The 13311-nt window shown below is 44.8% G+C and overlaps 1 protein-coding gene across 4 annotated transcripts in view; it reads left to right on the forward strand.

Moving 5' to 3' along the window:
* Positions 1-6065: 6065 nt before the first annotated feature.
* SNX25 (sorting nexin 25) overlaps positions 6066-13311 on the forward strand; it is a 91801-nt gene continuing 84555 nt past the window's right edge. For 2 of the 4 annotated variants that reach the window (XR_003509051.1, XM_027529997.1), the window contains exon 1: positions 6066-6686. Coding sequence is in view for 3 of the 4 variants with exons in the window: in XM_027529997.1 (XP_027385798.1) it covers positions 6327-6686 (360 nt within the window). In the remaining variant the exon portion in view is untranslated. The remainder of the gene's footprint in view (positions 6687-13311) is intronic. The other 2 variants (XM_027529996.1, XM_027529999.1) reach the window with 2 other exon arrangements.

The raw sequence follows: 13311 nt of genomic DNA on the forward strand, positions 1-13311 counted from the left end.
CCCACAGATGCCGGCCTGCTAATCCCAAACCTGTGGGAACATCAACCTAGGTTAACCCAGGTGAGGTCAATGTAATCCCAAGGGTCTTTATAAGAGGGGAGACAGGAGATTTGAGGACAGTAATAAAAACAAAACATGGCCATGGATGGAAGCAAGAGCTTGTAGTATACACCGTGGTGACTACAGTTAATCCCTGCTGTATATTTGATAGAAGCTGGAGATTCCCCATGGACAGAGGAGCCTGGTGGGCTACAGTCCATAGGGTTGCCAAGAGTCCGACACCAATGAAGCAACTTGTCATGCACTGGAAACTTGACAAAGGGAAGAAAAAGGATTCTCCCCTTGAAGCCTCCAGAAGAAAAGCAGCCCAGGTCACACTTTAATTTTAGTTTTGACCTCCAGAACGGTAAGATGAATTCATGTTGTTTTAAACCACTAAGTTTGTAGTAATTTGTTATAGCAGCAACAGGAAATTAATACAATAGGTACCCAATATTTTTTACGTAAAAGTATAGAGAAAGGAACGCCTGGTAAGCCATATCATGCATGCCCAGTCACTTCAGTCGTGTTTGATTCTTTGCAACCCTGTGGACTGTGAACCTCCCCCTGATCGTGGGATTTTCCAGGCAGGAATACTGGAGTGGGTTGCACCACTTCAGGGAGTGTTGCTATGCCCTCCTCCAGGGAGTCTTCCCCACCCAGGGACTGCGCCTGAGTCTCCTGCATTGGAAGCAGATTCTTTACTGCTGTGCCACCTGGGAGGGGGCCTTCACATGGATTTAAACATGGAGAGATGTAATTGATTGGTTCCAACGACCGACAAGGCTGAGCACACGTGTATGTAGGCCCCCTCTTATTTAATTCCTGACTGGGCCAATATGATTTGCTTTGGCCAATGGAATGTTAACAAATGTAACACAAGCAAAAGCTTAAAAAGAACTTGTATATCACATCTCTGACATGGTCATGTGAAGAGACCCAAGCAATCTCTTGAAGGATGAGAACTCAGGGAGCAGAGACAAGCCATGTTAATGGAGGCTCCATAGCCAGAGTAGTCCTAGCTTGTGCGCCAGGAGATCACAGCATCATTAATGGTTCAGGCAAGAAGAGAACTGACCCAACTGACCCCAGACCATTGACTGACCTGCAAAATCATAAGCATATCCAGTGGTTGTTATCTGGTGGTAGTTTGTTATATGACAGTAGATAATTGACATACTCTATTTCCCTAAATTTCAGGTCAAAACTTGGATAAATTGAAATTATCCTCTCTTGGGGATCTGCCCTTTTCAATTCTTTGTCTTGATACCAACTAATTCAGTGTACAGTACTTTCCTTTGTAATTCTATTTCTCTTTGAAGATTAATACAAAGACACTTCTGCCTGAAAGTTTCCCAACATGAATATTTTTACTTGAAGAGGCCCACTCAGCATAATTTATATATCGATGTCCTAAAATTTTGTTCACAGATTAGTTTTCCTCTTCCAAATGCTATAGTATGTTCCCTTTAAGCTTTAACAGTCTACTATTTGTTTTTAAAGTGTTTTATAATTTTTTCACTTCTCCTTTTGAAGTTTGGCCGCACTTACAACCGTATTTTCTGTAAACTACACTCTGCTTGAAAGTTTACGAGAGAGAGAGTTAGGTTAAAGACCTGTTATGTTCTTGTGGTGAATCAGCAGAAGAAACTATAATGATATCTAGGTATTTTGATTTCTGTTAATACCTATACACAATTTTACCCAAAGTGGGCAAAGGCAAATACAGTGTTTTTCTCTCTAACCCTACGGCTACCTTTAAGGAGATCCAGGGGCTTTAAGGAGAAGTATACTAAATAGATGGTGACTGCAGCCATGAAATTAAAAGACGCTTACTCCTTGGAAGGAAAGTTATGACCAACCTAGATAGCATATTCAAAAGCAGAGACATTACTTTGCCAACAAAGGTCCGTCTAGTCAAGGCTATGGTTTTTCCTGTGGTCATGTATGGATGTGAGAGTTGGACTGTGAAGAAGGCTGAGCACCGAAGAATTGATGCTTTTGAGCTGTGGTGTTGGAGAAGACTCTTGAGGGTCCCTTGGACTGCAAGGAGATCCAACCAGTCCATTCTGAAGGAGATCAGCCCTGGGATTTCTTTGGAAGGAATGATGCTAAAGCTGAAACTCCAGTACTTTGGCCACCTCATGCGAAGAGTTGACTCACTGGAAAAGACTCTGATGCTGGGAGGGATTGGGGGCAGGAGGAGAAGGGGACGACAGAGGATGAGATGGCTGAATGGCATCACTGACTCGATGGATGTGAGTCTGGGTAAACTCCAGGAGTTGGTGATGGACAGGGAGGCCTGGCGTGCTGCGATTCATGGGGTCGCAAAGAGTCGGACACAACTGAGCGACTGAACTGAACTGAACTGAAACTAAGTAGTGGAGAAGGCAATGGCACCCCACTCTAGTACTCTTGCCTGGAAAATCCCATGGATGGAGGAGCCTGGAAGGCTGCAGACCATGGGGTCGCTAGGAGTCGGACACGATTAAGCAACTTCACTTTCACTTTTTACTTTCATGCATTGGAGAAGGAAATGGCAACCCACTCCAGTGTTCTTGCCTGGAGAATCCCAGGGACGGGGGAGCCTGGTGAGCTGCCGTCTATGGGGTCGCACAGAGTCGGACACGACTGAAGTGACTTAGCAGCAGCATACTAGTGAATGGGCTTCCCTCGTACCTCAGACGGTAAAGCATCTGCCTACAATGCAGGAGACCCAGGTTCAATCCCTGGGTTGGAAAGATCCTCTGGAGAAGGAAATGGCAACCCACTCCAGTATTCTTGCCTGGAGAATTCCATGGACAGAGGAGCCTGGTGGGCTACAGTTCATGGGGTTGCAGAGTTGGACATCACTGAGCAGCTAGCGCACATACTAAGTAGTGGAGGAGAAGATTCATTACATATTATCGACAGAGAATGGGTGTTGTATACCTATTTACACTCTAGTACTTTAAATGTCAAATTTTCACTTAATTTATCCTTATAGTATCCCAATGAATTCAGACAGACACCATTCCCAGCTTACCAAAGAGAATAATGAAGATAGCCCATGGAGTGTTTAATTACAAACCTGTCAGAATGTGCTGGCCATAAGGAATATAATAAATAAGGCATCTCTACTTAATTTGGTCTTAACTTAGACCTGGGAGGACTCAGCACTGACTTCCCAGAAGGAACTGACTTCCTGGATTCTAATTTAATACCTGACATCTCCCTCAATACCTCCTGATCTCAGGCACTCCTGTGTATATCTTACCACCTCCCAGTGTTCCTCAAACTTTGCACAGGGTAGAAACCAAACTACTACTTTTAAGTAAATGTTTGAATTGCCCGTGCTGACTTCACAGCAATATGACATTTGCTTTAAGGCAGTTTCCTGACCATGAGTGTACATTTCTCCAGATCTCATTCTTGGGAACAATATATAGTGTGCTGGAAAGATCATGAGTTATAGACCAGGGCTCTCAGTAAATGTTAGACAGTTTCCTCTTTATTGATTATACGATTTTACCGACTTTAGTGATTACTATAAATCACTTTGCACTTGTCGGGTGGCTGGCTAAGATACCAGCCATACTCAAAAAGCAACAAAACTAAACACTTATAAAAGCATGGAATACAGGGACTAAGCTCATGGATTTAAACCCTGTTTTTTTCTCGTCTGTCATATGTGATGACTAAAAGAGATAGAGTTTTTAGAAAGTACCATGACTTAGTGCTTAAATGCACAAGCCTTAGAGCCAGAGCAGGTGTGTGATAAAACCAAAGTCTGATAACTCTATAACAGTTAAGCAAATTATTTTGCCTTCATGGATAGGTGGAGATTACATTCACGGGTGATTGTGAAGATCAAATGAAGCATGTCTAGTGCTTAGAACAGTATCTGACAGAGTTAGTGCTCAATTAGTTACTATTATTGTCAACTTGCAGTAAACCCATATTTTGGAAAATTTTAAATATATATAAAGTATGTAAAGCACTCAGCATGCTGTCCCCTGCATGTAAAGGATCACACACACACACACACAAAATATATCTTATTTTTGGTAATATCAAATTACCATGCTTTATTTGAAATAATTTGGAATTGTAGGGTACACTTTGAGGACCCCCAGTGGGATGAATATTAACTATTTTAGGGGCAAAAGGGCTCCTTCAAGATCAGTTACACTGCTTAATTTAAAAATAAAAAAGAGAAGACAAGGAAGACAGGAAGGTAGTAACTACTTTTAAAGTCATCCCCTGTCATCACCTAGGCATGGCAAAGTCATATCTGGCCTAAGGCACTCATTATCTCCTTGTCTTTGACTTACAAGGAATGAGAATAAAGTGGTCCATGAATACTAATATTTAAAACAATCAGCTTTTTAAAAATGACAAATGTGAACATATTTGTTTTTATATAGATACATAAAATAATTCATTTCTGTACTGTTTTATTAGAGCTTAATATTAGCGATAATTTTTTTTTTGCCTCCTACTTCATCTCCCACTTGAAATCCATGCCATTCCAGGGAAATTTATTACAAAAGCATGAATACATGGGTGGCCTTTGTATGTCTATGGACACTAGTATTTTTTCGTTTGAATGATAACCTCTTGGATAATACTTTGTTTTAAAAAAATAAACAGGGAGTTCCCTGGTGGTTCAGTGACCAAGACTGCGTTCCCAATTCAGGGGGCCCGGGTTCGATCACCTGGTTGCGAGCTGGATCCCAAATGCCGTAGCTGGAGATCCCATGTACAGCAATGAAGATCCGGCCCAGCCAAATAAATATTTTAATAGTTAAAAAAATAAAATAATAAAATATCCACTAGTTTACTTTGTATGAATGTTGTATTTTTTCACAGTTGAAACAATAGAGATTCCTTATAGAAAAGCACAGTATAGTCACAGTATTTGAAAATATATTTTAATACTTAGTTTCCTAGGAAGCAGCCTACAACTCAGTTTATTGGAAAACGCTAGTGCTTTTAAACTGTTTGGCTTTTTGATGTCCGTCTCCCACATCCTCCATGGCATCCCTCATCTATTTACCCCCTTCCCCTTCTTCCCCTTTCTATTCTTGATTTGCCCTTTCTATTCTATCACCCCCTTTTAAATAAGCATTAATTTCTTTCCAATTCCTTCATCTCCTTTAGAATTCCTTTATTCATTAAAGATACATCTGTTTTGTTGGGCTTAGTAATTTCTAGTGTTTAGCATATTGGCATCTTCTCAGTAAGCATTATCTGTATATTAATGCGGGGGCCGTGGTACGAGAAGAAAATATGTATTCTCAAAATTACTTGGAGCACTTTCACTTGCGTGTGGGCACTGGCATTTGTACTGAATCGTTGGCGACAAAAATACAGGGAGTTGGAGCCACAGTGAGGATGGCAACTGTGCACGCCCCCTGGCGCCAGGCAGACTTTTCGGGGGGACCTCTCTGTACCTAGGAATTTTGCAGGCAGCATTTACTGCTCCCTGTTTGTCTTGGTCCCGTCCCGGAGGCGGCTGGGTGGGAAAAAGGGAAGGTTGTCAGGGGAACTGGGCTAAAAGTGAGTATCAAGAAGGGTTGCCTATTCAAACAGCAGGTGCAAAGGAGGCAGAAATTTTGAAGGAAGGGCTGTTAAACCCCCACCCACGGGGAGGTTACTTGTCAAGAGATGAGCGGGCCGAGGATTAAGGGATCACCTGAGCTGGAGAGCTGCAAACGCTTCTGACACCTGCAGCAGAATTTTCCATCAACAGACGGTATCCTGGGGGAGGCGGGGACAGGAGCGCAGGAAAGCCGTTTTCGCGTGATTGGAGGCGCCCCCTACCCGGGAGTGGGGCGCCCGCGGCGGGTGGGCGGGGCCGGGGCGGAGCCGGGCAGGGGGGCGCAGCGGGGGCGCCGGGGGCGGGGCAGGACGGTGTGGGCGGGGCGGGGCGGGGCGCTCCCCGACTGTCACTCAGCGGGTCGCGGTGGCTCCCCGCCCCCCATCCCGCCCCCTCCCGACACGCTCTCCGGGTCGCCCCCGCCCCCGCTCCGCCCCCGGGGCTCCGCCAGCGCGAGTCCCATCCCGGTCCGGCTACCTGGGGCGCGCCCGGCCGGGCAGCTGCGGGCCCGGCGCAGGCCGGCGGCGTCTGTGAGAGCCGTTCCCTCTGGCGGGGGCCGCCGACGAGGGCATGAGCGCGGACTCCTGCCTCCGGCGCGGCGGGAGCGGGGAGGGCAGGAGGCACCGCGCGGAGGCCACCGTCCGGGGCAGCGCCGGGGGACAGCGGGGCGGGAGATGTGCCTGTCCTTAGCGGCCCAGCAAGCAGCATGCACCCCGATCCCTCCGACAGCGGCGGCGCCGGCCTCGCGGGCGCCCCGGGCGAACGACGGCCGGAGCCCCGGGGGGACGCGGCGGCCCCGGGGGCGCCCGGCGGCGGGAGTCGGTGGGTGGCGGCAGCCACCCTCGCCGCCGTGTGCGCCTCCTGCCTGCTGGCCGGCTGGTGGCCGGCGGCGGCGGGAGGCGCGGGGCCGGGCACGGTCCTGCTCAGGCTCAGCCTGTACCTGGGCTGCGCCGCGGCCGCCTTCCTGCTGGGGACCGTGTTCTCCCTGGTCTGCCGGAGCCCGCGAGCCCCGCCGCCTGACTTCGCCGCCGCCTGGAGACGGCTGGCCGCACGCCACCGGCCGGAGGTGAGTACTGGGCGCCGGCCCACGGCCTCGCCCAGCCCGCCCGCTCCGGGAGGGCCGGGGGTCGCGGCGGGCCGGTCCTCTCGGGGAAGCGGGGGCTGGGCTGGGCCGGGCCGGCCGGGCGGGGAGATAGATGCTCGCGTCCTCTCGGCCCCCGCTCGGGGCGGGCTCCGGGCTCGGCGCGGGGCGGGCCGAGATGCACGCTAGCAGGTGATGTACTTAGTTGCTCGACTCCATCCTCAGTCCCAGGCTCGGGAGCTGAATAATCCTTCCAGATCTTGGCTGTGGCCCTGCCGCTGGGGAGCGGGGCGGCCTCTGTACGCAGGCGCTGCGCCTGGGGCCGGTCGTCACGCTGGGTTCTGGTAACCGTTCCCCGTGGGAGGTAACTTTTGTGCCCTTTTACAGACCGGGAAACTTGGCGCAGAGGGGCTGACTTGGCTTAGGTCCCCCGCCCGCTACACCTCATGCCGAAAGCCCGGGTACGCTTTTTTTTTTTTTTAAATCACGCTGTCCTGTCTTCCGCCGTGTGGATAAGTATCGCAGTTTCAGTGATTTAGGAAACGGATGCCCGAAATCACTGTCGTTTGCCCGAAATCACTGTCGTTTGCATCGAAAGGAACGTTATCATCAGTGGGGTGTGGCGATCTAGTGGAGAACGGTGGTTAAGGAATTCAGGGAAAGACAGTGTTTTAAATGAGCTCTCCACTTCCTTAGTGCCAAACCGCTGCTTTTTTCTCTACCTCCCAGCAGCTTCACTTTCACAACCCTTGAAAAGAAACTCGGTTCTGTCGTAGCTTGACTTACCTCTTGACTGAACTCTTCTGTCATTAACCTGAAATTGCTCACTCTGTAGTAAGAGAAGTGGCTGTGGCTCAACTTCGTAAGAATATTTTGTTAGAAGCATTATTACTCCCTGGGTTTTGTGTTTGTTTATAATACGACCTGCTGCTGCTTCTTTTTTTTAATCTCACTCTCTTCGCCAAAAGGACCCTTTCCTCAGTGTGTTAGTTCAGAAAGCAGAGCTGAAATAATGGGGAAAGGGGTGTAGGTAAAGGGGCGCCCATCCCCATTAAGTTAAGCAGTTGTTCAGTATGTTGAGGAAAAGGAACTTCAGTTTTCATAAATAGCCCCAAACTAGCTGTGTTTATTTCTCTTAAAAACCTTCACCCAGCTATTATATCTAATTTAGCAAGAGTTGGTGAGTAGGTGTATTTTTCCTCTTTCTTTTTCCCTACAATGATAAAAGACCCCAGAATTTTACTGTTGATCTGTGAATGACGTTACAATTCTTTAGAGTATTTTAAGATGTTGTAATCTATTTCATGTGTATTTAATCGTATTTATTGAGTCTTTCACAGAAACTGGGTATTATTTTGGAAGCTGGGGTTGAATCAACAAGACAAACAAAAGCCCTGCTTTCTGTAGATTATATACTTATGGGGGAATCAGGCATTAAACAAAGAAATATAGTGATAAATGCTTAAATGCTTATGAAACCAGAAGTAATTAAGAGTTAAGTGATTAAGAGTGCCTGGTGTGTGGGGGCAGGAAGTTTAGATGGTGGGGTCAGGGTCTAAGCCTTAGTATTGTCACTCTGTCCTGGAAGCCTCACGGGTGGTTTACCTCCCTTTTTCCTGGAAAATACATTCCCCCAAAGCTCCCAGCTCACTTGTACCTCTGAGAAAACTTAGGTTATCATCCAGAAAGATGCTTTAGTAGAGGAAGCAGAGAAAATACTACATTAGAGGTGACAGAAAAGGAAGCAGCTTATGTGATCTCTCATGTATACTACCTGAAAATTTCAGGCAGCGGAAGAGGTATAAGTGTAAGTTAAGGACAGGCGACTATTGGTCGTTCTTTTTGAATTCAGATTCCTACAGCATTAAGTAGGAAAATAAGTACATTAGGAGGTTTACTTTCTGTTACCTAGAATTAAAGTGTATGCACATATGATATTCATATGTCTGTGCCCACTCAGTTGTGTTCACCTCTGTGCAACCCCATGAACTGTAGCCCGCCAGGCTTCTCTGTCCATAGCATTTCCCAGGCAAGAATACTGGAGTGGATTGCCATGCCCTCCTGCAGGGGATCTTCCCGACCCAGGGATCAAGCCCATGTCTAAAATTATTTATATATATATTTACAGTACCAGTGCAGTTTACTCAAGCCTTTCGTTGTGCTGTATTTCCAATAACTTATGCTTAAGGTTTTTAAAAAAATGCTCCTTATGAATGGAAGCATAAGCATGTGGTGTAGTGTAAAATATCTGTCAGTTCTGTGGGGGTAGGAGCTGGACCACACGGGTCATCTAACATATGTGGAGGGGGAGGCTGTTTTGTAGTGAACCAAATGGTGTCTCTTAAGATACAGTGACTACTTTACTACAGAAATTGTGATTCAGCATTAAGAAAAGAATCCTCATTTGTTCTTGTATATTTCAGGTTCTTCTAGAATCTGCTGAGCGTGTCAGACACTAGGATCTATCCTATCTGTCCATCCTTTTTTTTTTTTTTTTTTCCCTTCTTGACTTTCTTCTCTAGAGGGAAAAAAATGGATACACTATTAAAAGTAGGCAACCAGAGAAGACTAAACTAGAAGGGAGTAGGTATTTTCATGTCTAGACGTGTTCAAATGCTCCTGCATGCTTTATAAGGTAGCTGTTGGCTGTCATAATTCTTTGTGGTTGAGATCCTTGACTGATATCTTTTGTTATCCCTTGTACCTTGCAGGAGCTCCAAAAACTGTTTGCTGATGATAATGAAAAAAATTTGGTCAGTTTGTAGTCACTAGCTGAGGGCTTTCCCCCTTCAGTTAACCTAGTGTTTATTGAGCATCACGTATGTGCAAGGAATTTTATTTTACTTGGCTGGCAATCGTTACTGATTAAAGTAGTAAAATTGATGTTTCAACTCAGGTGGAAAGAACATCCAGTGGTATATTCAGGTGGCAAAAAAAAAAAAAAAAGCTTTGTGTAAGGTCAGGAAGGTTGATGCTTAAGTCTTGACATTTGCTCTCTGGGCCTCACTTTAGAAAAACTTGAACTTTGGTGCAGGCCAGCTGGCTGGAGCTGAGATGCTCTGGGGCTGGCCTGCTCCTGGGGCACAGTTGTTAGCCCTGCTTTGCTGAGTAGGCTGCCGTAGTGTGGTGCTTCTTAGTCCAAGGTTGTAGTTTGGTGTTGTGCCAGACCTGTCAGCTCACGTGGACCAAAGGCCTCAGATTCACTAGCTGTGGTTACCTGACTCTAGCACATGATCTAACCAAAGCAACAGCAAGAAAAACATGGGAATAATGAATCAATAGTTTAGAAACCTTACTTTCGTTACTAGACCAGCGGTACAAAGTGCATCTTGATGGAAAAAAGGAATAATTTCTTACATTTTGGTGATAAAAATAAGGAATAACTTTTTAAGATGTCAGTTACTGACATAGTTTATGGATTTTTCTCTTTTACATGGTAAATTATTAGATGTTTCTTGATTTACACTTGATTTATACCATTAAGTTAAAAATGAGCACTGGACAAATGAAGACTGGGGGCCTGATACAAGAAAGTCCACAAAGGTGCTTAGTAGCATAATGGGAAACTAAAGTCCACTGCTGTGTGAAGAAAGTATTAGTGAAAGACTTTTCCAAGTTTAGACAGAAAAGCTCAAGGAGTTCATCAAAGCTCATAAGCATTTCCTCTATATCTGCTGCATATTGCTTTTCCGATCTTGGGAAATCATTTTGGCCTAGTTAGTTGCTAAATGTCAGTGCTAGGCACATAGTAGGTTCTCTACGGATGGATTTTTGTCCCTAATGAATGGATTATTGTTTGAGATGAGAGCAGACTTGAGTATCCGACTGACATTTTTAAATTTGAAATTTCAGCCACAGTTCCCTAGAGAAGGGATCATAGTCTCGTGGTGTATAGTTGCTCAGGCTTGTCTGACTCTTTGGGACCCCGTGGGCTAGCCCTCCAGGTTCCTCTGTTCATGGGATTTCCCAGGCAAGAATATCTCAAGGTAGGTGTCACTGAGAATTTCGATAGTTGCTTTGGGTTAAGTGGATGGCAGTGTTTTCAGTGTTGGGGAGGATCCAGAGATGAACAAGATGCCCTCTGTCCCTGCCTTCTCAGGCTGAGTAGATTAGATTGATAGGGAGGACTGGAGGGGAGGGCAGATGTTTATAGAGACAGTAAAAACATTCACACAGCAATCCAAGGCGCCACTTGGCTTGGGTGGGACTTCTAGAATCCCTAAATGAGTTCTTTTACTGATACAAAAGTTCTTTTGAGTAAAACAAACTCGATTTAGTTACTCAAGGGAAAAAGGAAAAGAACCAAGATGTAGGGAGACTATACACAGCCTCTTTGTGACGCTCCTTTATTATGCTAATGTGATAAACTAATCCTCAATAATTTGATAGTGGACAGTGGGGTAATACACTTACTGTCTTCAGATTATTAGGTTGTCTTTTGACTGGGGGATTTAAGTCAGGGTGGCTACTGGGAAAAATGTTTTTGAGCAAGATGGCTTTTGAAACCCCCTTAAATCTAACTGTAGTGTAAGAATTGTTTACCTTAAATTCATCTATTCATAATTTTTAAATTTAACTTTTTTTGCAGGTTATGGATTCACATGGCTTTAATAGAAAAAAGGAAAACATATAAAAGGATATGCATTGAAAAAATAAATCTCCCCTGTAGGCGGCCATTATTAACAGTTGATTGTTCTTCCAGATATGTATTATGTATATACAAGCAAATACAAATACATACTCAAAAACAATATGAACAGTGATTACACATAAAAGAAAATTATTTTATGTATCTTTATTATGAAGGAACTATTTCTTAGGGTTAGTAGACATCAGAAGTTACATATGAAGAGTGATAACTTCAAAGTAGTAAGCTACAATTCATGATTAAACCTGGAACATTAAAAAAATGGTCATCGAAACCAGCAAATGTATTCTAAGAAATGATGAACATGTATTTTTGAATTTAGCAAAGCTGTCTGAAGGAGGCATATATATATTTTCACAATTTGTACAAAACCAAAAGGATTTCCCTGGTGGCTCAGCTGGGAAAGAATCTGCCTGCAATGTGGGAGACCTGGGTTCAGTCCCTGGGTTGGGAAGATCCCCTGGAGAAGGGAGTCTACTCACTCCAGTATTCTGGCTTGGAGAACTCTATGGACTGTATGGAATGGGGTCGCAAAGAGTTGGACACAACTGACTGATTTTCACTTCACTTAAAACAAAGCCAGAAAATTGTATTTTTTCATATTGTATCCTAAATTATTACCAGATTTTGAGTATGATTCCCTGTTGTTGTTTAGTCGCTAAGTCTTGTCTCTTTGCAACCCCATGGACTGTAGCCTGCCAGGCTCCTCTGTCCAAGGGATTTCCCAGGCAAGAAAACTGGAGTGGGTTTCCAGTCCTTCTCCAGGGGATCTTCCTGACCCAGGGATTGAACCTGCGTCTTCTGCTTGGCAGGCAGATTCTTTACCACTGAGCCACCTGGGAAGCACCCCCTAGGAAATTGTTTTAGAGACAGAATACATGTACTGTTCCGGGTTTGAGTTGCTGGTGAGTGTAATCAGATGAATCCTAGGAGGCGGGATTGCAGAGGTGGCTTGGGCGGGGTTGTGGAAGCCTGCAGCTGTGAGAGAGTAGGGCTGGGTTGTGTCTGCTGTTAGGGCAGCTCCTCATACCTTTTGGACTCTGGAGTGTGGCATCAAAGCTGGGTTATGGACATGCTAAATGGAAATGTGATTAGGGGATACTGGAGGAGAAGCACTAATCAGTTGCAGTGATACAAAGTAAGAGTTAATGAAAAAAAAAAAAAAGAGTTAATGAAGCTGTGTGAATGGAGGCCGGAAGTTGTGTGAATGGAGGCTGGAAGCTGTGTGAAGGGAGATCACAGCCAAGAGTGACTTTCATGTTTCTTTCATGTTAATGTCATGATGGGCGAAATTTCCGGTGACTTTCCTGTGAGAGATTTCTTTCATGATAATTATTGGTAGTTATCATTACAGATGGGTTCAAGAATCTTCTCAAGAGCATCTTAACATTCTCTTTATATAATAAACTCAGCCCCAAACTTAAGGGTCCTACTGTTTCTTCACAGTGTGAAGACCAAAGTCTCCAAGCTTGAGCAGTCTACTTGGAGCCTAAATTCTGATCATTCGCAAGAGATTTATTTCTAATTCCCTTGAATCTTAAGCCAGTTTTGTTTTGGACACATGCTACGATGTCAGCTTTCGTAATTAAATGTTGCCTTCTTAAAGATACCTTAGGTTTCATTTCCCAACCTTATCATTTTGAGGGTAGGAAGTGCCCTACTTTCCTTAGAATGTTTGAGCCCTTGTGCAGTCAGAATAGTGCACACACTTGTACTAAAAAAATGACTCAGCAAGTTTGGTGTTGAGGGCTTAGGTTTTAGAAAAGGAAATGTCTGTGGAAGCCTGTTAGTATTAAAATCATGACATACATACAAACTTGCCTTTTTTTTTTTTTTAATTACAGCTTTGCTTTTGAAAGAAAAACTTGCAAACTTGGAGCTTGTATTTTTTACCAACTTCACTGTTAGGTGACTTTCTAAATGAGGGTTGCTTGTTTGCATGGAAGTGACCAAAGACAGGGG

Source organism: Bos indicus x Bos taurus, chromosome 27 (assembly GCF_003369695.1).
Source record: "Bos indicus x Bos taurus breed Angus x Brahman F1 hybrid chromosome 27, Bos_hybrid_MaternalHap_v2.0, whole genome shotgun sequence".
NCBI lineage: Eukaryota > Metazoa > Chordata > Mammalia > Artiodactyla > Bovidae > Bos > Bos indicus x Bos taurus.